General features: G+C 39.2%; 1 protein-coding gene across 3 annotated transcripts in view; it reads left to right on the top strand.

Annotated features, from left to right (window-relative positions):
* Window positions 1-25,653, top strand: part of rasa4 (RAS p21 protein activator 4) — a 62,782-nt gene that overhangs the window by 10,770 nt on the left and 26,359 nt on the right. For all 3 annotated transcript variants that reach the window (XM_067437794.1, XM_067437793.1, XM_067437792.1), the window contains 5 exons: window positions 792-905; window positions 3,211-3,272; window positions 15,019-15,151; window positions 19,273-19,354; window positions 19,446-19,580. In XM_067437794.1, the coding sequence (XP_067293895.1) occupies window positions 792-905; window positions 3,211-3,272; window positions 15,019-15,151; window positions 19,273-19,354; window positions 19,446-19,580 (526 nt within the window). The remainder of the gene's footprint in view (window positions 1-791; window positions 906-3,210; window positions 3,273-15,018; window positions 15,152-19,272; window positions 19,355-19,445; window positions 19,581-25,653) is intronic.

The raw sequence follows: 25,653 nt of genomic DNA, 5'->3' as shown, positions 1-25,653 counted from the left end.
TGAACATTTTAACTGAACTTAAGTTTATTATATTGTTTTATTTTTGATTCACTCCACAGTCTCTTTTGTGACTCACTTTATTCCCAGTGCCTATTAAAATAACATTTTCCAACCAAGGGAAATGTTTAACAATCATACAATTGTTGTCTATTGTGAATGCTACTGAGTGTTCTCTAATCCACAATGATATCTTTGGTCAATAAGTCATATTCTTACCAAATCTGAGGGTAAATCAATGTTAAGTATGGAACATAGACTGATGTTTGTTTCCTCAGGCTAGCTTTATGCTAGTCTTTAATGCAGTAAATAAGCCTTGTACGCACTTGCATTAGACTTGTACGCACTTGCTTTTTGATTTGATATCAACATTTGTTTACAAACCACTTTTCTATCACAGTGTTTAAAGAAAAAAACTGCTGTCTGCTTTTGTTAATGTTTAAATAGTAACCAGTGTCTATGCACATTCTCCAGACATTTTTGATACCAAAACAACGTCTTTGCCAGGCATCCAATTTATTTAAAGATGATGTTAGTACGACCAGATTCAATGAATGAAAGCTGTGTTTAATAGTTTTAGTTTAGCAACATTGTTGTTACAAAAAAATATTCAATTTCAGGAATCTGTGTTTTGTATTGAACGAGTAACACATCTGATGTCCAAAATGTCACAGGATGGACAGGATGATTTTAGCTTCTTTTTACCTCTGACTGTTGGTTATATAGTTGACTGTCCACATTGTGTGCAGAGGAGTAATAGGTTTTTTACATTTCTTTTTTAATCTATCTCTCAGGACAGCAACAATATGGAAGACACTGTCTCCATTTTGGGGAGAAGAATACACTGTCCATCTTCCTCCCTACTTTCGTACAGTGTCTTTTTACGTGCTGGATGAGGACTCTCTCAGGTCTGAACCTACATACTACTACTTAAAGGGTTAGTTCACCCAAAAATGAAATTGATGTCATTAATGACTCACCCTAATGTCGTTCCAAACCCATAAGACCTCTGTTCATCTTTGGAAAACAGTTTAAGATATTTTATATTTAGTCCCAGGGCGTATCTAAGTGACTTTATTCAGCATTGTCTTCTCTTTCACGTTCGTTTTCAAAACTCAAATAAGGATTCAAACGGTCATAAAGGAGCATATTGATTCATGATTTGGATCGTGTGTCAAACTGCCAAACTGCTGAAATCACATGACATTGGCGATCGGAATCTTGAAACAATACGCTGATTCATAATCATAACCGTTTGAATCTTTATTTGAGGTTTGAAAACAAATGCGGAAGAGGAAAAAATGCTGAATTAAGTCGTAGTTTTTGTCATTTTTTTGACCAAAATGTATTTTCGATGCTTCAAGAGATTCTAATAAACTAACTGATGTATCATATGGACTACTTTGATGATGTTTTTATTCCCTTTCTGGACATGGATAGTAAAGTGTGCATACACTTAGATACGCTGTCAGACTAAAAAATATCTTAAACTGTGTTCTGAAGGTGAACGGAGGTCTTGCGGGTGTGGAACGACATTAGGGTGAGTCATTAATGACATCAATTTCATTTTGGGGGGAACTAACCCTTTAATGTACATACTACATGGTTGAAGGTGAAGTGTGTCATATTTTTCTATTGAAATGCTTTTTCCTGTTAAAGTTTGATGCACAGAGACATCTATAAGTAAGCCATTCCTTAAGATTGACTTCCCCTAAACAAAATTGTCGTTTTAAATCATTACACAAGCTGATGAAATAGATAGTCACCCTGAACACTGTAGCAACCAAAGCACCTTTGTTGCGTCCAAAATCAAATACTTCTTTACTATATGCTACAGTACACCAAAAGAGAAGGATGTCTAAATACACAGTATATGAAACACAGTAGGTGGAATGTACACGGATGACCTACTATTTCAGCCGAACTTCTAGAGTACACATTCGATTTGTTAAGCCTATAGGTCATGTGACAGTAACAACATGGTGGATGTAGTATGTCCTCGTTTAATTTGTAATACCTTTTTTCTAACTTTTTTTTTCTAACACGACGCAAGTGTTTTTTGCTAGTTTAAGCCAGATGCAGTTATCACGTCCAGCGCCACATTGTTAAAAGAGCCAAATGCACTAACACCCATCTCTTCACCCATGTGTTTGCTGGTCAAAAAAATAGAAGGTGTGTTCAGGCGCATTGTTGGTGCATTGCTATTTTAAGGCAACTGAAAATGCAGTATTTTTTGTGTTATTTAAAGGACTTGTTAGTAATAGGCGGTTGCACAACGTACGTACACACTGCTTATTACACACACAGGGATGGATGCACAGCAGCACACAAACATTTTTAAATATTAAGAAAGAAAAAGATTCCTCTCTGGAGAAGCGTTCAATCTTTCCTCTTGCAAATTCCGCCATGTGAATAGCGAATCCGTCGCGGTTTAGCGCAGCTGGCATTCCCTCAAGGGAATGAGACTCTGATTGGTTTAAGCCCAAAACACACCCCCGACTCATTAAGAGAATAGGACAACCCTTTTGGACCATGCACCTGGCACGTAGACCGTTTTTTCGTCATTAAACTAGCAAAAGTGTATTCGGACATGCCCAAAATGCACCTGCGGCATGCATTTGAGACCATGTGCTCAGATCATTAAAATAGGACCCTATGTGATTTCCGACACAGATCGACTCTTGGATCCTCCTACAACACGCTAGCATCATTAAAGTGACTTTTGCATGGGTATTATCTTCATAAAATGTAGAAAACTAATTATTTTCCACTTCACCTTCAACTACTGACATAATAATAACAGCATTGTAACTGATTCATGTAAGACTTGTGTCAGTCACACTTTATATTAGGTGTCATTAACTACTATGTAGGCCTACTTACATTTTAAAAAAAATTGTTAGGTACAATGTGTGACATTTGTTCTGTGTTCATGCTGTATTGCAAAAGACTTTTGCTGCTATTAGGCTGGGATACAGGTACGGTTGGGGACAGGTTTGGTGGGTTGGTAATTATAATATAATTATAGATGTAATTACATGCAGGTATTTTTTTTAAGTATAATAATAAAAAACATGTATGTACACAATAAGTACATTACGTCAAATTATTAATTTAAATGTTAGTCCATAGTAGTCAAAGACACTTAATATAAAGTGTGACTTATTTCTGCTCAATAGAAATCTACAGTCTCAAAAACTGTTCTGTTCACAGCCGAGATGATGTCATTGGGAAGGTGTCTATCAGTAAGGAGGTTCTCACCGCTAAACCTCAAGGTAAGAGAGTATTTCTTAAAGAGTTTTTACGGGCTTTATTCAGTCGCTGTGGTGAAATGGGAAATCCATATACAGAGCCAACAAGACATTTCTCAGCATCAACAAGAGATAAAGATTGTAAGATGATCAGTGTTGCAAGAAAGTTGTGACAAATAATCCAGTCAGACCCTTGGTCACACACAATCATGTGTGTGGACTAATTTAAGACACTTGAGTGTCATGTGACTGTGAGAAGCCACAAACTTCCTTGAGTATTTTCTTAGTTAAAAATACTACATCTATATTTAATACACTTTTTTTTTTCCAGTTAAGCCACTGGATTCACAGTCCATGTTTAGCCCAGTCCCAGACTAAAATGCATGTTTGGGCTGTTTTAAAGGGGTACTTCAGCACTGGGAAGATGAATCTGTATTTAAAATTGGTCATTAATGTAGTAGAAATGTGAAATTATTTTTTAATTTAGTGCTTTCTAGACTGAGAAAAGACAGAAAACTTCTTTTTGTCTCATGGGGATGAAAGACAACAATTCCCAGAATGCGTCGCTGCCCTCTGCGGCCACTCTCAAAGCCACCGCTATTAAACTCAGCAAAAAAAAGAAACGTCCTCTGACTTTCAACTGTTTTTACTTTCAGTAACCTTAATGAGTGTACATATTTCTATGAGCACTAAAAGAGTCAACACCATAAGACATAAACTAAAAATGTTTCACAGACATGTGGCTAACAGAAATAGAATAATGTGTCCCTGAATGAAGGGAGGCTCAAAAATCAAAAGTACCAGTCAGTATCTGGTGTGGCCACCAGCTGCTTGAAGTACTGCAGTGCATCTCCTTCTCATGGACTGGACCAGATTTGTCAATTCTTGCTGTGAGATGTTACCCCACTCTTCCACCAAGGCACGTTCCTGGACATTTCTGGGGGGAATGGCCCTAGCCCTCACCCTGCGATCCAACAGGTCCCAGACGTGCTCAATGGGATTGAGATCCGGGCTCTTCGCTGGCCATGGCAGAACACTGACATTGCTGTCAGGCAGAAACTCACGCACAGAACGAGCAGTATGGCTGGTGGCATTGTCCTGCTGGAGGATCATGTCTGGATGAGCATGCATAAAGGGTACCACATGAGGGAGGAGGATGTCTTCCCTGTACCGCAAGGCATTGCAAGGCTTGCAATGACAACAAGCTCAGTCCGATGGTGATTTGATATACCGCCCCAGACCATGAAGGACCCCCCACCTCCGAATCGATCCCACTACTGGGTACAGGCCTCGGTATAACGCTCATTCCTTCAACGATAAACTTCGATGATCAGCTGTCCTTCCTGCCTCCCTGTAGCGCTGTCTTAGGCGTCTCACAGTGCGGGCATGGCAATTTATTGCCCTAGCCACATCAGCAGTCCTCATGCCTCCCTGCAGCATGCCTAATGCACGTTCACGCAGATGAGCAGGGACCCTGGGCATCTTTCTTTGGGTGTTTTTCACAGTCGGTAGACAAGTCTCTTTAGCGTCCTGCGTTTTTAGAACTGTGACCTTAAATGCCTACTCTCTGTAAGCTGTTAAGGTCTTAACGACCATTCCACAGGTGCATGCTAATTAATTGATTATGGTTAATTGAACATGCATGGAAACCATTGTTTAAACCCTTCACAATGAAGATCTGTAAAGTTATTTGGATTTTTACAACATTATTGTTGAAATACACAGTCCTGAAAAAAGGACGTTTCTTTTTTTGCTGAGTTTAGATTACTGAATCACTGATCACTTTCCCACCGCAACCGTGTTCATTTTTATAAAATTGAGAACAGACACTACAATTAAAAACTGAACGTGTGTGTTCAATATGTGATTTAGCCGCTGAGGGAGTCTCACAGCCCAAAACGCTGCAGGAGTCAGATATATTGACCGTCATGGATGAGTTTGTGATGAGAGCTGAGGTAAACGCGTCTGCGGCATAGATTCACAGCGCATGCTCAGTCTGCCGCATTTTCAGTTCATGCCTTTGAAAGCTTAACTTTCATAGGAATTAGTTTGAGAAGTTGAAAGACTTACTTTGCTCCACTGGCCGCAGTTTAAACATGAATGCCTGAGGCTGCAGCTGCCCCATCCCCCACGCGTGAGTTGAAAACATGCGGGAATGGCTCCCTCTGCTGGCTGTAGTCTTTAGCCTCTGGCCAACAATTCCTCCAATGGCGCAAATTGACGATATTTGCGCCATGGGAGGAATTTTTCCAGAAATAAAATGCATAAATCTCTTGTCTTAGGGGGGTATGAGGGGGGGAAGCACAATCATTCGAATATACTCCAGGGTTTCTACTGATACAAAGCCATATGCTAATCGCTGAAGTAACCCTTTAACTGAATGCAACTTGCAGTGGCATATCTTAAAATATATCATAGTCAGTACCATTGTTTTGTCTCAAGATGCACACCAGTAATTAATTTTTCTAAAGCTCGTTTATAGAACTGTAAAAAAAAATCTGCGCTCAATTAATACATTATTAATAGGAGATAAAGATGTACAAATGTTTGGCTATTAATAAAGTATTTTTAGAGTGGAGACCTTTTTCATATTTTTGTACTGATATATAGTTCTTAGCACCTAATTAGCTGGAAGATGTGGTGAGTGTTTTGATTAAGGCACATTTAGAAAAGCTACTTAAATGTCCCAATTTAACTACGGTCTAATCCTGGCTTTATCGAAGTCCTTTCTGTGAAACCAGGCCCATATGTGCCATGATACGGAATATCTGCAGTGACAGTGATGACCTTATTGCATATGCATTTGTAGGAGTTTCCCTCAAATCATAAAATGACAGAAAATTTATGGGAGAAAAGTATTTAAAGGTCCACTGAAATCAAAATTTAAGTTTTTTAGGTTTTAGTATGACTATGTTAGCCTTAAAGTTATAAATAAGCGGGTATGTTCCAAAACTATGACAAAATTTGCATTTGGGAGACAAGAGCATTCAAAATTTACAGTCTCCGGCTTCCGTTAAAACGAATTTCAGATTTTGGTGACATCATCGCAGACTTCACTTTCTCGTCAAATGTTCTGTCCAATCAAAATGCTCTCTAGAATCTAAAGCCCGCCCCCTACACTGCTGAAGCTGCGGCTGAAATCGGTCAGTTGTTAACACATTTACTAATTTCTACATGGTGAAAGGCACATAGCACACTATATATGTGATAGGAAACAATTCAGTGTAAATATGCTTTCCTTTGAGGTGAATAAAGTCTGTTTTCATGTTGGTTTCACCTACCACAGCAGCGCACACACCCTAACGGCTCTGGTATATATTTAGACCACAGACACGAGAGCGCAGCGCGGATCATATGCGCGAGTCCGCGCAGACAACATACATATTGTCCCATTTGAGTTCTGCACAAAATGCTGCATTTCAAAGCGATATGGAGGAGATTATGATGGTAAACAGTGTTAGAGGAAACTGGCTTTACCAAACAGATAGGTCCGCTCTTGCGCCTCTAGTCAATTTGTATATTAACAAAACGCTATTGGCTGTTTCAGAAAAGGGGAGGAGCTGCTAACAGCTGGAGCCGTTTCAGGGGAAATTACGTCAACACATTGAATAATGCGGCGCGTTTCAAGGCACTTCAGTGGACCTTTAAATGAATCACGTAAGGTGATTTACTAAGGTTTGCGCAACCCAGGCTCAATTTGGAAATACATGACTCTGCCTACATTTTTGCAACACCCGAATTATGTGTTTAAACTTTTTGGGTGAAACGTCCACCGGAGGCGCTAAGTGGTAATATTTTTTCTCCATTCCCAGACAGATCTCATGAAATGGCGTATGTATGACACGCCAATTCGTATGCCATTTTGGCGTGCTATCAAGATGCATAATCGCTTTTTAGCGTGTTTATCAACGCTGTTACATTCTATCCCCTACACTGCCCCTACCCCTAAACCTACCCATCACACACACACACACACACACACACACACACACACACACACACACACACACACACACACACACACAAACACAAACACAAACACACACACACAGCCCCTAAACCTACCCATCACACACACACACACACAGGGGAGGAGAATAAAGTCTGTTTTCATGTTGGTTTCACCTACCGCATATCAAATGCATATGCATATGCACATCATTTTCAAAAAAACGATTTAGTATGTTTATAAATCCATTTACCTTGTGGACAAACACACATTTTCAGACACATTTTGAATGCGTAACTCAATCCCGTCCCTAAACCTACCCATTTGTGTATTATAAAAAACAGGATATAACAGGCAGATACGACTGCAGGCATAATTTATTCAGAAAGTACAAATATCCCAAGTGTTCCGAGGCCAAACGATTGATTTGTGTGAAGAAAATCCCCAAAAGCGATCAGAACGTCGAGTCCATCCGCCAAAGATTAATAATACATTTCAAATATTGCCGCCGGAAGAAACATCACGTCAGCTTTGACAGCATTGGCTGTCGTGTGTCTCGTGACCAATTGCGTCATTACGTCAGCTTTGAATGTAAAATACCATATCCGGCTGCGTCTGTGTTCTTTAATTTGCACGTCGTCACTAGATCAAGAGGAGAACTTTCCAATCCCATCGATGCTTTTATGGGATTGTGCTCTCATGCCAACTTGCCCTGTTGAGTAAATATGGTCATTAATATCTTACATAATTTTTGACAAATGTACATCTTTATTTGAAAATAAGACACTACTGGTGAGGAAAATTGAGCATGAGATGACTATGAGATTGACATAGTTGTAGTAGAAAAGTCCCTCGTGTCTATGGCCACACATTCTGGTGGGGTTACTGTGAGGTGGTGATTTTGAGTGCTGGTGCGTCATTGTGTTTGTCTAGGCTTGTAACTCATTTCTACTGGGCCTAAGGGGCAAGGACACGGCAGGGTTATCCATTATCATGACACAAAATAGAACAAAGCATCACTCATTCTAACCCCATGATGTGTCGAGGACTAGTCATACAACACAGGCTATCCTTGATGGAATAGAAAAGGTAAATAACATTGTTTTGTTCACTATGCTGGTGTTTCAGACAGATAGGGTATAATAATGATTGTTTAGATAAGCAAGCTTGTTAGCATTAACAATAGCCTATGATAATCAAGAGCGTGTTAAATATTGCCCAGCCCCATTTCAGGGATGCAACAGCTCTAACAGTGCTGTGGCTTTGGGGTTAGTGCGGTTCTCAACATATTGAGATGTGGTTCTCATGTGGATAACGCTGGTTTGATTCTGGCTCGTAACAGTTCCTCATATTGTTCCTAACAATTTGCTGTCATTGACTATATAATGTGTAAAAGTTTGAAATAATTACATTTTTAAGTCTTTTATGCTCATCTTATACAGTATTTATTTATTTTTTTGCAAAATATTAAAGTTTAAAAGAACTGTATTTTAAAATGTAATTTACAAAAATCTACTGAATTTACTATTTTGACAGTGTACTATTTTTTATTCTAATATGCTGATTTTAAACAGTTCCTTATTTTCAGTGAATGTTGTGATACTTCATAGTTTTGTGGAAATAACTGATAACTGAACCAACTGAACGAATAATAATTGAGCACCAAATCACTGAAGACTAAAATAATGGCTTCTGAAGATTCAGCTTTGCCAGCACAGAATATATTTTAAAATATATATATATAAAAAAAAAAAGTTATTTTCAATTTTCAATATTACCGTTTTACTGTTTTTTTGAGAAACATAAATGCAGCCCTTGGTGAGCATAAGAGACTTCTTAAACAAAACATTAAAAAACTTCTGACCATTAGTGTACATGCCCTTACCATGCATGATATGATAAAAATGAGCCAAAGAGTTTTTAAGATTTTAAGAAGTGGATCTGACAGTAACTATAACACGAGTCAGCCTTCATTGATTTTTTGAATGAGCCTTTATGCTGATTCTTTCCCTCTCTTCATCTGTCCTCTTCCCACCCTTAGCCTCTGCAGCTATAACGAACAAACGGCCTCACATAACCTTTTTCTCCAAGGGCTCTGAAATAGCATTTAGTGAAAGGACACGTTCTGCAGAGCACAAAAATAGCCGTCTACTGAAGTTTCCCTTGGTTTGACAGGGTGTGAACATTCAAGTTAGCTATAAGTCAAATCATAGTCTAACCACACCAATAACAGTGCGAGATGGTGAGTAATTAGCTGACAACGGAATGGTGGCTTATTATGCAGGTAGTCCCTAATTATGACATTCTTAGAATGGAGATGAATAGAAGAATGTGCAAGCACTGAGTGTATTAGTTCAATCATTTTATCTGCATCCTCTCCAACCCCTGCATTTTAATGCTGCGGATCTGGTTTCTTAAATGGAGAATGCTCAACTAATTTGTGTAGAAGTGTTTAAATGAAAGCTGCCATTTGCAGTAAACGTGTATGATATGCACGCACACAAAAAAGGGAAAAATAAACACAGATATTTTTGGGCACTTTCCTTTCAAAAATAAAACTACTCCGCTGCGTCTTACGTGGCTGCCGGGAGAACATTTGTATGTTTATTAAGACTTGTATGTTTATTTATTGATTTTATTGACATAAAAGATAATGTATACAGTTCATATTGTTTTAAAGATGCCCTTATAAAGAAATACATTTCCAGTGGAATCATTTAAAGAGGTTTTTCTCACTGCTGTGAACTAAAGAGAGAAAATGAAAAGCTTTGTGACAGTTTCAGGATAGGTCTAAACCAGATATGAACACAAAAATACACTTAGCAAAATATTGTCAAATTATTGTTATAGACTTAAGGGGTACTTCAGCGCTGGGAAGAATCTGTATTTAAACTGGGTCATCAATGTAGTACACTGTAAAAAAATTGTGGTGGTTTAACTTAAAAAAGTAAGTAACCTGGTTGAGTTTATTGAAATTAAAAATTTTAGTTGATACAATGAAGGAAATTAGTTTAATAAATAGAAACTCAAAATATTTTTGTATCTGAACCACATAAAAAATGTGATAAATCATGAAAATAGCACAATTTGGCATGTTTCACTGCATCATCAGAAATAACACACATTATTACCCAATATGCTTACAATTTTTTTTAGTAATCTTTTAATAAAGGTTGTCGAATCTCAAAAAATGTTCATTGTATTAACTGAAAATTTTAATTTCAATGAACTCAAAATTTTAAGGCAACCAGGTAACTTTTTTTCTAAATAATTTTTTACAGTGTAGAAATGTGAAATTATTTTTGAATTTGGTGCTTTCTAGACTGAGAAAAGACAGAAAATGTATTTTTGTCTCATGGGGATGAAAGACTACAATTCCCAGAATGCTTCGCTGCCCTGTGAGGCCATTGCCAAAGCCACCTACTGGATTACTGTGACTGAGTTGAAGAAGACACTACAATTAAAAACTGAACGTGTCTGTTCAATATAATGAGTGAGTCACCGTGCGAGTGTCACAGCACTGAGCACTAACTGCAGGAGTCAGATAAATGAGCTGAGCTCTCATGATGAGAGCTGAGGTAATCGTGACTACACTCACGCCATACATTCACAGCGCGAGTTCAGTCTGGCGCATTTCAGTTCATGCCTTTGCAAGTTTAACTTTCATAGAAATTAATTTGAGAAGTTAAAAGACTTACATTGCTCACCATAGCTCCGTTTAAATGAGTGCCTGAGGCTGCGAGCTGAGCTCTGAGTGTGATCTCCATCCCCCACGCGCGGGTTCAAAACATGCGGAAATGGCTCCCTCTGCTGGCTGTAGTCTTTAGCCTTTGGCCAAACATTCGTCAATCGTCAATTTGCTTCATAGGAGGAATTTTTCCAGAAATAAAAGGCATAAATCTCTTGTCTCTGGGGGATATGCGGGGGGATAGCACAATCATTTGAATATACTCCAGGGTTTCTACTGATACAAAGCCATATGCTAATCGCTGAAGTAACCCTTAAGGGCCAGATTTATTGCGCCAGTGCAAACCCTCTTTTTGCATTAAATAACGATTGTCAGGATTTACTAAAGAAGCGCAGTGATAAAGTAGCACTGAAAAAGTGTGGACAGGGTTATTTTTGCAGCTGACCTTATTGCATTTGTAGGAGTTTCCCTTTCAGGCATAAACTTGGTGGGAGGAGTGTTTACATGGGTTTACATGACAAGATTTGTGCTCTTCAATTCACTGATGTTTGCACCATTATTTAGGTTCCTGCCCAAAAAAATCTAGTCTTAAACCAGACGTTAACGGGTAGATTGCATTGGTCATTATGGAAATGATCCGGCTGCATCTGTGTTCATTAATCCCTAATCTAATATCACTAATCACATTTTAATTCATTAATCGTCAGTAGATCATATGCAGAAGTTTCCACTCCCATCAACACATTTATGGAACTGAGCTCTCATGCTAATTTGCCGTGTTTAGTAAATCTGGCCTTGAATTTTTTTTTTTTTTCAATATCACCATGCCAAGTAAAGTATCACTACTAACAGCCAACCATAACATTTTAGCGCACACTTAGCAATGTGACAAAAACATTAGCTAAAACCCATCTTATTATAGTTTTATAGCAACACCCTGAGGCATGCTGCGTGAAGCTGGTTTCGTTTTTTACCCAGGTAAGTTTGCGTTTAGTAAACCTATATAAATTAAGTTAATGTACTTGAATAATACATCTGTGATGCTAACATACACCTGTTTCTAATGGGTGAAGCCTTGGCCTGGAAGAGAGGTTGTCAGGTGGTGACAGCCTCTGCATATTTGTCTTGGCATATTTGAACCATCAAACCAGAGTGTGCCTGTAAGGAGACGGCCCTCAAAGAAATTTCTCGAATTCTTTTTATCATGGTGTGGGTCCCCATTGCCCTGAGTAAGGGGAGTCCTTCTTTGCCAGATCCTAGCCAGATGCCTTAAATGCCCATCGTGGAACAAATGAGCCTATCACAGACATAGAGCATGAGCCTGCAACACTTCCAGCGGCCAAGCCGATGCCTGAGCCCAATATCGTCCCTGAACCCAAGCCCAACAGAATGTCTGACGGCAACATCGTCTGTCCCTAAGGGCTTCCTTTTGGAGACGAGGGAATGGCGTGGAACCCCGCTAATACGCTAGAGGCCACAGTAAACGGCATGAATTCTAGCCCTCTTGTAATTATGGAGGAGAGTGAAATACTTGTCCCATTGCCTGTTTCATCATCCTGCACTAAGCCTGTCACATCGTGGCGATGATGTCTATGATACCTGTCCCGTGTTGGCCAAAGAGGCCGTTTTATAACCTTTAGCCCATGCTACTCATTTCTTCGGCCATGTCTTTGGTGGCTCCATTCAGCCCTTCGGCTCCTCCGCTACGCTGCCTGCTCCTAGCGTTCTGGATCCGCATTGGGCTTTCAGTTCACCAGAGTGTTAACTCTTTATCTCCACCTACAGCTCGACCAGCCTTCATTGTCCCTCTGACTCTGCCTTTGCCATGGACTTCCAGGTTGTCTGTAACTTGTTCCTCCCCCTTTTAGCTTCTTTGGGCTCCTCCTTCCCTCCAGATTTACCTCAGTCCTCCTTCACGACATCTTTACCTCTTTGGTCGCTCACACCTTGGTCATCCCCGCGTCTCCGCCTTGTCGTCCAAGACCTTTTATTGTCACATTGTCTTGGTCGTTCCCCTGGTTCCTTCTCTCATCCCTACCAAAGCTACACCATAAATCCTCCCTCCTTTGACTCACTGTGGGCCTACATCTGGTGGGGGTTACTCCCTGGTGTAATGGACGTAGGCCAGCAAGACCTGTGTGTGTAAACCTCACTGAAGTCTCTGTTAATTAGCCTGCCTCCCTGGCTTTGACCTCCTTCATCTCCTTAGATTCTGCCTTTAATAAAATAACTGCTGCAAATCGATCATCTCATCTTTGCTGTTGCTGCAACTTGCAATTTGCGAAACATGGAAACCACCCATAACTTGCTAACATCTTGGCAACAACATTTGCACAGGGCACTCATTTTATGCAGAACATATACAAATCTTGTTATTATTATTTACGTTCAGTTTTTTGGTTCTAAACATTTAGCCTGTGTGTACAGGGGAAGGGAGAACACCATCTATTGTAAAGAATTTTGGCTAGTGGCTCAGCATCTGTTTGAAGCAGAGACCTTGACTCTTTAAAGGTTGGCCCTGTGTGTGTGTGTGTGTGTGTGTGTGTGTGTGTGTGTGTGTGTGTGTGTGTGTGTGTAGGGGTGAGGGGGGAAATGTTTTGAACATATTTATGAGGTAGACCTTTAACTGTCAAGAGACTGTCAGTCAAAGCTTCTTACCAGGTGTTTCATTTTCTTATTGTATGAATACTGTATCTGTAGAAAGATTGCTTCTAGAAAATATTTTAGCTGTTTAGTTTTTTTCTGGATCACTTTAACTTAATTTTTATTTTTATTTTTTACATGTTTCCATTTCCTTTCTTAAAATATATTTCATTTGTGCCACTTGTTTGTGGACAAATTCATCTGAATGAATGTCATGTTTTGTCATTTCATCTTAGGGAATGGATGATTGAACTGAAGAATGGGCTATTTCAGACCATTTGTTGCTTATTATAGTGATTTTACATTCCATTTTCTTTTCAATACATTTCTTTTGAGGAATACCTAGGAACAACAAACAGCATTTTCCTAAAATGATCGATGTCTGCTTAAAATTCATGTTTTTTTTTTTGTTTTTTTTCAGCAAGTATTGTCTGGTATATTTAAGATAAAAATGTAATTGAGCTTCAAACAAAAATATGAAATGCATGCATAATCAGATGATATTATCACGTTCAGTTCCACAAAATAAATGGAAAGTATCAGCATTGAGTTAAATGGAAAAGTTTTCCTTGGCAGACCCAATTTATTTTTGTGCTACTCACCAGAGCAATAAAGAAAAATGGACCTTGACGAGTGATACGCTGGAATACTAATCAAGAGGAAAAACTACATACCAGGCCACAGGACTAAACAAGCCTTATGTCCATACTAGAACCGGTGAAGGCAAAATAACTCATTTTACAATTTTAGAAAGTGGTTTGATGGCCCTTGGGTAAAGCTTTCAGCAAAATACTAAAAATGGTCTTCAACAAATCTATTTTCTAAACACAGAAGGTTGCTAAAGCATGGAGCTTAGAAAATGACGTTATATATTATTAACATTAGATGGAACAAAGGGAAAGGAATCAAATGCTGTAAAAGAATGCAATGTTGCTTGTTTTATAACCCATTTAAGTAATTATGCCTTTCTCCAAAACGCTCAAATCTAATTTGCATCCTTGTACTTGTGTGTCACCTGACTGATTGGAACATAGCCGAATGGAGAATGAGATTTAAGAGCTACAACGAAACAGATTTTTGTTGAATAAAAGCTTAAATCTCAGTCATTTTTAACACAATTATTAAATGTCCAACATGTCAGTAAATACTCTTGGTCTACCGTAAGCTCATTCTGTAGAAATACAGAAAGGCCATTAATTCTATTAGCCTAAGCCTCTTAAAGCTACAGTTACTGAGGAGGGACATGATAAATTACATTTATTCCAACTGCCTAACCAATGTGTGTGTGTTTGCAGATAAAGTAATGAGGTGGATACCATAATAATACTGCTCTTAATCTTGCACAATTGTGGCGCTGTGCGCTAGACCGCCTTAGGGTCCCTGTTTCTTCAACTTATTCCACCATAACTTGATTTCCCACTAAATTATTCATTTCAATGTCAGTGGCAGATATATAAATTCTCATTTTAAGCTTCTCTTCATTTTTTTAGGTGTTGATGGATGGATGAATTTAACAGAGATTGACCCAGATGAGGAGGTGCAAGGGGAGATTCACCTCCAGATCTCTGTAATGGGAGATGGAGATATCCCACGAAAACTGTGCTGCCAAGTCCTAGAGGCAAGGTGAGGAACAGCAAATGATTTGTGACAGGAAACTCATAATTTTTTTTTATGATTAGTATATCCATGCATTTTATCAATCCATGGATGGAATCATAAACAATGTCCTTTAAGCAATTCTGGTTCCTTAAGGGTTTGTTAAAGTACCTCTGTTATGCTTTTTTCGTGTATAACCTTTCATGCAATATAAATGTTTGAATGGAAAAGCTCTGCAAAGATTCAAAGATCAAAGTGCAGATAAATAGAGATATTCAGGGGAGTAGAAATCATTTCAGATGTTATGGAGACAGAAATGTAAAGTGTAATACCAGGTTTTAATTGGCTAAGCAATCATATACACTGCTGAACAATAACCAATAATTTTGTATTCTATAATATGGTTTCCTTTGTTTTACATGTGACATTTTTGTGATTGGTTTATGTACAAACACTTGTGCATGAAGTCATGATGAATTTAATTTTTTTATTATTATTATCACAGAATAAGGCAGGAAATATATTTTATAGTTTCTATACTTTAATGAAGGCCAAATGTCAGTTAGCACTGCATTATTCACAATTTGTTTTTTGATAATACTCTGAGATGGCTTGAGAAAAACACACAAAAACCACATATTATCGCAATTTTTGTATTTATTGTCTTCACATTTCATCAGTCAAAATGTTTCAGATTTTTATTCAATTTTAATGTTTCTTGATAGCTTTGTCCATTTCAGAGATTTCCTAGAACATCAAAAGTTATTACTTCTATGAGTCCATTTTGGAAGAGCGCCCTCTGGCTTCAAGTGGTAATGACTATCACCTATAGTCTTGCCTCTTTGAATTTAAATCTAAATTTATTCACATTGGCCCATGAAAAACTCTTTACACTTGCCCAAAAAATGCCCTCCAGATATTCAATGCCCATGATGTAGACCTGATCAATCTGTGGTCCACGGATCCTTTTCCCACCCTAGTCCCCACCCTATTATCATCACCCTATTAGCATTATTTTCTTCGCCAGTCCTGTCTGGAAGTCTTCTGCCTGTATCCTTGTCTCTCCCTATCCCTCCATCGCTGGCTGTGGCCAGCCCCCTGGATCTGTCGGCACCACTGGTGTCATCCAGCCCCTCGACTCTGCCACCGCCGCTCATTCCGTGCAGCTCATCCGCACCTCGGGCTTCCCTGCCAGCAGCTCACTTAGAGGTCGAGTCCCCGGCTACACCTCAGGCCTCCAGGCCCATATCTCCATCTCGGCCTGTCAGCCCGTCACCCTCACCGCTCCTTCATCGCCTCCGTGGCCCATCTGCCCAGAAACTCAGCTGGACTCCCTCGTCATTCCAGGTCGACCTCCGGCGGGCAAAGCACACCCTATGCCTCGGACTTCCGGGATTCTGGCTGCGCCATCACCCTGCACCCCTACAGCGTCAGCATGCTCTGTTTAGCCGGTTCCTCCCCTCACCATGGTTCCGCCTCCGCCGATAGGCCCCAGGGTTCCGTCCAGATGTGCAGTCAGGAGCCCGCCCTGGATCCTCCCACCGTCAGCGCCACCATGGTACCGGTGCCCGCCTACTCCAGGATTCTGCCCATCACCAGCTTCACGCCCTCTGCCGAAGCCTCCTCCCCTTTTTCTTAATGTTTTTCTGCTGAAATTCAGATATGATAATTAGGGCTGGGTATTGACACACATTTCACAATTTCTATTCACAAGCTTGTAATTTGATTCGATTCCGGATTACTTTGGATATATATCAGGTACAATACATGGGACATTTTCTCAAGGAATACAAATCTTTAAAGGGCTGGTTCCATGTTTTTTTTTTTTCTAGGCTTGGTTGTGTTTATGGGGCGCAGTATAACATGTCTTAATTCTTCTTCTTTTTTTAAACGCCATATTTTTCGTATATTTGACCTTTATTCCACACTGCTGTCTCCACTGTCCTTTGAACGGCTCGTTTGCTTCCTGCTTCTATGAAGCCCATCCCTCCGAAAAACGCAATGGTCTTAGATTGGTTAGATGGCCAAATGTAGTTTCATGTACTTTTATTGGCTGTAGTGCCAAGCACAGGTTGTCTGGAAATGCCACGCCCCTTACCATTACAGGCAGAAGTCACATCTGGGGCAATGTTTATGTTAATAGCAAGGGTTTATGATGTCACCAACCCAGGTAAGAAGCCTGTTGTAGTCCAAACCAGCCGTTTTTGTAGGCAATAAACTTTAAAGGACAATATCTGCGTTTGTATTGAACTTTGAGCGCTGTAACTTTGCAGATACTATTTATGCTCAAGCAGCAACATTACACACTAACTAAGGCTAAAAAAGTGAAATCGCATGCAACCACCTCTTTAAATTGACGCTGTCAACTAGGCGAGTCAATATCTATGGGAGATATTGAAGGTAAAAAAATAACTGATTTGTATACAAACACTTTAACTACACTCAATGTTTTTTTTTTAACTTTACTGTTACATAATCTTTCTACTCCAATTCATTTTGTGAAATAAACATTTAAATGGTGCTGTCATAAAACAGCATTTTATTTATTTATTCAAACATGCATTAAATATTGAAAAACATTAAAAAATGATAATGAATATGTAATATGGTGCCTATATTTAGCTAAATGCTCCTAGCTAGAATTCGTTTTTAGCTAGTTTTTCTAGCTGACTAACGAGTTTATGGACACTGGATATGGTTTTTCTGAGGTAAAATGACGTTACATGACATTGTTTAAAAGCTGTTTAACTGACACCTTTCTGTTGTTGACACACTGATTGAGTGATTCCATATGACATGATTCAAATTTCAGTAAATTGTACGATCTTTTAACACACTTTCAGATGCTCAATTGTGTTTATTTTGCACTGTAACTGGTGTTAAAGCGGATGAGTTTGTGTGCACTCTGCGCTGCCACTCTCTTGGGCTTAACCTGAACCAGATCGATCTCGCGCCACAGTGCCAAAATGGTATTTATGTTTTTGAATTCCCTAATAAAATAGACGTAATTTGAAATCTGGGACTTTGTTTTATATCAATAGTAACAAAGCACAAAGATTATTGCGATTTATTGGATGGGAGGTGCACAGCAGTACTCTGATCATTAATTTATCTGAAAATCGGATGACTAATCAATTCTTGGGACTGAAGAATCAATATCAATTGTCAATTAAAATGGAGAAATCTTATTTTTTCCCCCAGCCCTAATGATAATGGCCCTTTTGTTTCTGACACGAGCTGTAAGCAGTGAACCAATCACAACAGACTGGGCCATTTGACCAAACAGAGCAGAGAGTAGGCTCACGGATAGAAGGGGTTTAGAGAGACTGAATCCTTTATTGAAACATTTCAGACACTGATAATGTTGCAATGTATATTATTTGAAAATGAAAGTGTTTTTGACCTTGGATGCATGTAAACCTATTGAAGGAGATCTCTGAAACAAAATTAAGAACCTTTAAAATTGCATAATAGGGGTACTTTAAAGATTCTTTTACTTAGGAATAAATATTTAGAAAGAAAAAAAAATCATCCTAAACTTCTTCAAAAAAAATTATTCTTGCAAAAGGTGTGTTTACATTTGAATGACTTTTCAGATGGCATAAAGGCAATCCATTTGTTGATTTTATCATATTACACAATACAAAAAAAATGGTAATATGTTTAATTGAAAATACTACTGATAAGATTCATAATGCACATTGTATGATGATGAAACTGAATGGGAAACTTTTCTGTTTTATTTTTAGACAAAGCGTTCCATCCACATGGAGTAGTGCACTTGCGAGTGTCGTTAACAGAACCCAAAGTCATTTTGATAGCCAATTGGCATTAGCAGTGTCACAAAAACCCTTAATTACTGTGCCAAATTAATACTGTCTGGATTAGTAACCCTTGGAAAAATATAAATGGTGTGAAATATGGAACAAGATACTCCAGGATTACATGAAAATAACCTGGAGTTACATTCAAGTTTAAATGCTAGGACAGTGTATTCAAAGGATTTTGAATTGAACACAAAAATTCTCTTAGTGTCTGAGAATATATCAGGCATTGACTGATGGAATGGTGCTCCGAGATTATATCTTCATAAGCTACATTTGGATTTGCGTCTAACAGCTTTATGTACTTTTCGGCTTTGTTTCTAGAGATCTTGCAAAAAAGGATCGCAACGGGGCCTCTGATCCTTTTGTTAGAGTGAGGTACAATGGAAAAACCTACGAGAGTGCGGTAAGAACATGTCTCTGTAAGTTTCTGATTTGCTCTGCCACAGTTAGTACTGACTGCGTGTTACTGATTAATATGACCCTGCTTCCTCCAGGTGGTTAAGAAGTCCTGTTACCCACGCTGGAACGAGAGTTTTGAGTTTGAGCTGGACGAGGCGCTGGCTGACAGCCTTCTGAGTGTGGAGGTGTGGGACTGGGATCTGGTCAGCAGAAATGACTTCCTGGGAAAGGTGACTGCACCTTAGCAAAATAGACAATAGCAAATCCTAGAGTATGTCCTCATGCGCTGAAGCTTTAAAATAAAACACAAAGCATTACATTCGTAAGACACTGTGTGGTATATTATATTATATTATATTAGTTAGTGTCAAGATAGTTTGACACTAATCTGCTCTACATAAAGGGATAGTTCATCCAAAAATGAAGATTCTGTCATAATTTACTCACCCTCAAGTTGTTCCAAACCTGTGTATATTTCTTTGTTCAGCTGAACACAAAGAAAGATATTTGGAAGAATGTTTGTAACCATGCAGGTCTCCTATTGACTACCATAATAGGAAAAAAATACTATGGTATACAATTGGCGAGACCAAGGCCAAAAGCGTTGTTAGTGAACTATGGTCGCAAGTTCCGTCATTATTAGCATAGTTCAACCAGTCTGTGTTTCCCGAAACCATAATTTCAACGAAAATTCGCAAACTTGTGTGGTTGCAACGACAGCTCTTGACCTGTGGGTAGAAGCATAGTTTGCATGACATGTGGACTTAAAGGGGGGGTGAAACACACAGTTTCAGTCAATCTCATGTCAATCTTGAGTACCTATAGAGTAGTATTGCATCCTTCATATCTCCAAAAAGTCTTTAGTTTTATTATATTTATAAAAGAAATATGGGCTGTACCGAGTCTTTCCGGAAAAAAAACGAGCGCCTGGAGGCGTATCGTGTGGGCGGAGCTAAAGAATGACGAATGCGCGCAAAGCGATGACGTCCTCAAACGTGGAGAAACCCTTGCTATCGATCTCAGCTAATAGATATGATCCAGAATCTAATTCGAAGGCTGAAATAGAAACAGCAACAGCAGGACGTCCGTCTCTGTGGTATGTACTGTATTTAGTGGCCTGTCAACATTTGTGTGTCTTTACTCGCAGTTTATGAGGACATGATTCGGTTTATGGACTATTGTATGCGACTAAACCTTAGCAGTAGCAAGCAAAACGGTTTTGCACGTCAGACTAGTGTAACGTTATACATAGAACAGCAATGAAGTCCGTTAGCGCATTTGAATGACGAAGCACGCGATCGTGTCGTTTACTGATGTTTACTCACGCGACGATAAGCAACAGCACAGACATTTGAAGCAGTTTTACTCACCAGCTGCTTCCAAAGCAGGACCGAACCTTTATCGCTGGGACCGCTCCGTCAAAAACACACTTCTTGTGTGGAGTGTGGAGATCCACTTTGCGATGCGACTGAAGCGATGTTGTGAAGCTTCCCGTCATTTCTGCGTTCAAATCGGTTCAAATGCAGCGCTGCCTTCCCGGAATGCTGTGCTAAAGCGTTGAAGTCGCTTTATGTCAAAGTGGAGGAATGAAGTGGAGCGCGGCGCGGACTATAACCGACATAAGTGTTCACGGACGACTGGATCTGCAGCTGAGAGCAGTGTTTATGGGCGTGCATTTCCTCTCTCGCTCTAGTCACGCACGTGCGCACCCTACCGGGAGAAGAGCCCGTACGGCCCATACAAGGACCTTCTGGTCTATTAACGTCAAGTTGACCCATACTCGAAAAAAACTCTCCGAAACTTGTGAGAAACCGGAAGGAGTATTTTTAACACAGAAATACTCCATCAAACGTCCAACATTAGTTTTTGAAACTTTGTCTATGTTTAGGATGGGAATCCAAGTCTTTAACAGTGTAAAAAGCTCACTATGCATGAAACAGCATTTCATCCCCCCTTCAAGAAAGACATTTAGTACAATCTGTATCTTTTTTTAGAATACATATAAATGTCATTTATGTCTTTTAGTTTGTCAAGAGATTTAAAGCTCCTTTTTTGAAGAGTGCGCATGTGCGGATGTGCTCCAGTACGTAAGAACGAGCCTATGATTAAATCTGGAAATAAAGCAAAATAAAATAAAAAAATAAAAAACGAGCATGTATTTGATCTCAAAACAATTATTTAAAAGCAGTTCTTACCTTGCCACTTGTGTGACATCATTAACCAACGTGGTTGAACGACAGATTTGTAAAAAATAGAGTTTCGGGAAACAGTCGTGACTAGCTAGTTGATTTCTTCAACGATGCATCTGGTAGTTCTGCAGTGAGTTACGTCGTTGTACGAGAAACACACCCGTGCTTGGTTACAAACATTCTTCCAAATATCTTAAGAAATTCATACTGGTTTGGAATAACTTGAGGATGAGTTAATGATGAATTTCATTTTTGGGTGAAATATCACTAACGTGGAGCACAAAAAATATAAAAGTATTTGGATTGCCATGCACATGATAATCTTCACCTTCAAAACTCATCATGAGTAACTTAAATGACAAGTATGTGTACATAATGAAATAATCTGACATTTTTTAACACAACCACACAAATATAGAGGGCACTGAACATTAAACAGAAAAGGGCTTAATGGAGCTGAGCCTTCACCAATTTGCTTCTTCCCATGGGACGTGGCGGGAAATGACCTCCAGCACTTCCTCATATGCGAGGCAGACGGGCTGGGAGGCAGGCTCAGTATCTTTTTCGCCCTTCTCAGCCACATCCTGCTCTTCCTGGCTCAAAGCCAGTAGAGGGCTATCCCTGGATCAGATGATGCTAGAGATAGCACATCTTGATCCAGCAGCTCGCTCGAGTGGGTGACTGAAGAGTGAGAAAGGTCCATGCCCTTTTTGAACTCCTCAGCCAACCCCCACTACTGCCATTTCTGTTCAAGATGCAGGGCATTTGCCCTTTTTCTTCCCTCAAGAAAAAGGGCAAATGTGCAAAACGCTTTTTGACTGGAAAACCTTCACAAGTCCCCTCGAATTACCTCTGACACATGAGCACACACTTGAAATTGAAACATTTTGAGCTGGTTCCATTGTACTGGCCTTTATTAACATGCTGCAAATTAACGGCTTCCTGAAGACAAAGAAGATGATGATTGTTCTACAGTTGCCATTTTATACTCTGTTGCAGTAGTAGTGTCATCACAGTCTGTTTCCATCCAAGGGTTTTTTTTTGCGGGGGGAAAAATGTGTATAGCATCAAAATGCTTACCAATATAGCTGATGCAAATGGCAATTATTGATACTTTTTTGCAAATGCCGACATAATCTTTTTCAGTTTAACTTCTAAATTCTAGATCAATACTTAAACTTTTGCGAAAAACGCAAATAAATGTGGTGTCACATGACAGAATTAGCCGTTTGTGGCTTTGCTCCCATTAAAGCACTGTTTCTTTGTAGTTCAAAGGCACATTAAGTCTTTTATATATTTTTTTTACAGTGTATAAATTCAGAATAGGCAGTTATTGCTCTCATTTTAAAAATAAAAAGTCTATTACCTACCAAGCATTCTTTTCATTCAACAATATAATAAAGTTAATCATAAAAACAATACAACTGCACCTGTTTCTGAAAATTGCTTGAAGATCAAGTCTAAATAATCTTTAAAAAGAAGGGTTAGAAGAAGTTTTTAAAAAATGTATTAAAAAAAAAATATTTTTTATACATTTAAAAAAAATAATTTTATGTATACAATTTAATAATAATACCATCACTGATCTGTCATGGGACAAAGGTGTGAGGACTCAAAATGCAGAAAAAAAAGACATTAAATAAAAATCAAAACAAAACACCCACAAGGGGAGTAAAATCAAACAGAAACCAAAAAAAATTGGGATCAGGAACAAGAAGTCAGGAACAGGAACCAGCAGGGTGTAACATGGACAACATAACCACACAGGACTGAAAACGGAAGGAGATTAAATACTTGACTAACAAGGAAGGTACCGAGGGACAACAGTTGGGGCAAATTAACCAAAAATCAGATAACAAGAGGGCTGGGGCCAAGACGGAAGACAGCAGCACGCATGACACAGAAACACCACGTGCTAACACAGACCAGACAGATGTGTGACTAATACTTAACTTAAAGTTTTTTTTTTTTTTTTTTTAATTGGATGAGGAAAGTATAGCGGCAATCTCTGCAGCTTGTCAAAAAAGGGGGCATCTGTCAAACAAAGGAAGGCTGTTGGCATTTCCAAGGCTGACAAATCGAAAGGTAAAATAACTTCTGCATCTGAATAAATAAAATGAATGTCATGAAATCATGATTTCATGGTCTGAAGCTGGCTACTTGACAAATAAAAACACAAACATGACACTTGCTGAACACAAAGGAAGATATTTGGAAGAATGTTTGTAACCAAGCAGATCTCGCCCCCCATTGGCTACCACAATAGGGGAAAAAAATACTATGGTAGTCAATGGGGGAGGGGGGGGGGTGGTGGTGAGATTTGCTTGGTTACAAACATTCTTTATAAATGCAATTTATTAAAATGTAATATCATTTTGTCTTAAACAAATTAGGAAAATAAAGTGGGTTGAATCCAAAAAGCTCTAAATGAATTTTAGAATTAAGATGCCGTTAGTTAAACAATAGACTATTTAAAAACGTTACAATAAATAGGATTACACAAATAAAAGCTGTCTCTGAAAATCAGCAGGAATATTATGTTCTGAAACTGGAATGAATTACCTTTTCCGGTTTGAAAGATCTTATGTTGTCGGCCACATTAAACCGTGATTTTCCTTGCCACCGTCGCCTTTGGCTTTTGGCTTGCTCAGTTGGGGACACCTACATTACCGATCTGCCAGCATTGACACTATATGGAAATAGAAATGAGCTGGATAACATCACTGTTTTCTCCAGAGCAGCTGTACAGCTGAATCAAATTCTGTTGCATTATTTTCCTATTAACACTGGAAACGTGCTTTGAAACACTGCATTGTACAAAGCACTAGCCTGGATGCCAGCTGAACTTAGCCCCGCCCACAACATTTTTAGGCTGGGCAGTTCGGTCTGGCCTCGTTCCATAGAGGAGTAATTATCTCCGAACAGAAACTGTTCGGATCAATGAAATCATCAGGGAATGATGATTTAGACGATGACGGACAGATGATAAACAGTAACGTAATCATGCACGTCATCAAAGGGGCTTGGATTATATTTGTTTGAATCCTGAACGGAGAGCTTGTTTGTATGTGCATTCACCTTCACAATTTCTCTCAGAAATGATGATCATGTTGGGTAAGTACTCTGTGTATCATTAAATTTTTTTATTTTTTTACAACACCGGCAAAGATCGTTTATTCCAGCGCGCGTGCAGACAGGGTTACCAAGTTTTTACAACAAAATCCGCCAGCTACTAGCCCTAAACAATAGCTTCTCGGGGGGTTCTCCGGAAAGAAATGGTGTTTGGGGGGTAAAATGTGTTATTTTGGCAAGGTTGCCTGCTAAAATTCGCACTCATGGCTCGACTATCACAAATAGTCGCTTCAACCCGCGGACAAACAACTGGCGGGGGAAAAAAACGCGAACTTGGCAACACAGTGCAGTTGAGCTCTGTTGACACCGCTTCGTTGCTCTGATTGGTTGTAGGTCTATCCAATTGAGGTCTTTCCTGGTTCGGTTGAAACACTAATCTCCTCAACCACCACCAATGTGCAGCATCCACCTGGATGATGCGACGGCAGCCATATTGCGCCAGAACGCTCACCACACACCAGCTGATTGGTGGAGAGGAGACAGAGTGATTAAGCCAATCATTATATGGGGATTATTAGGAGGCCATGATGGACAGAGGCCAGTGGGCAAATTTGGCCAGGATGCCGGGGTTACACCCCTACTCTTTATCGAAGGACATCCTGGGACCACAGAGAGTCGGGACCTCGGTTTAACGTCTCATCCGAAAGACAGGTGTATAAATAAATGTGACTTGACTTGACTGCATGTACAATTCTTTAGTTAAAGATTGTTTCTATATGACTGAATATTTCATTGTATTGCCAACCTTTTAATTTTATTTTGCATAGGCTACAGGACAAATGGACTGCCCTGTGTCCAACCCATGGGGTTTGCCATATAAAGGCTGTTGCATACAGTCCTGTCAGACCAGAAGTCCCACTTCGGCGTAATCTTCTGACTTCTAATTTAGTCATATACTTATTATTTGTGAAAATAGTTAGTTAACTGGCAAATTCTAATTGTCTCATTATTTTCGGCATTTTATAAAAATCTAAGATACGAA

The sequence above is a fragment of the Pseudorasbora parva genome, chromosome 3, assembly GCF_024679245.1.
Source record: "Pseudorasbora parva isolate DD20220531a chromosome 3, ASM2467924v1, whole genome shotgun sequence".
NCBI lineage: Eukaryota > Metazoa > Chordata > Actinopteri > Cypriniformes > Gobionidae > Pseudorasbora > Pseudorasbora parva.
The sequence above is the reverse complement of the archived record's forward strand: the minus strand, read 5'-3'. Positions and strand labels throughout refer to the sequence as shown.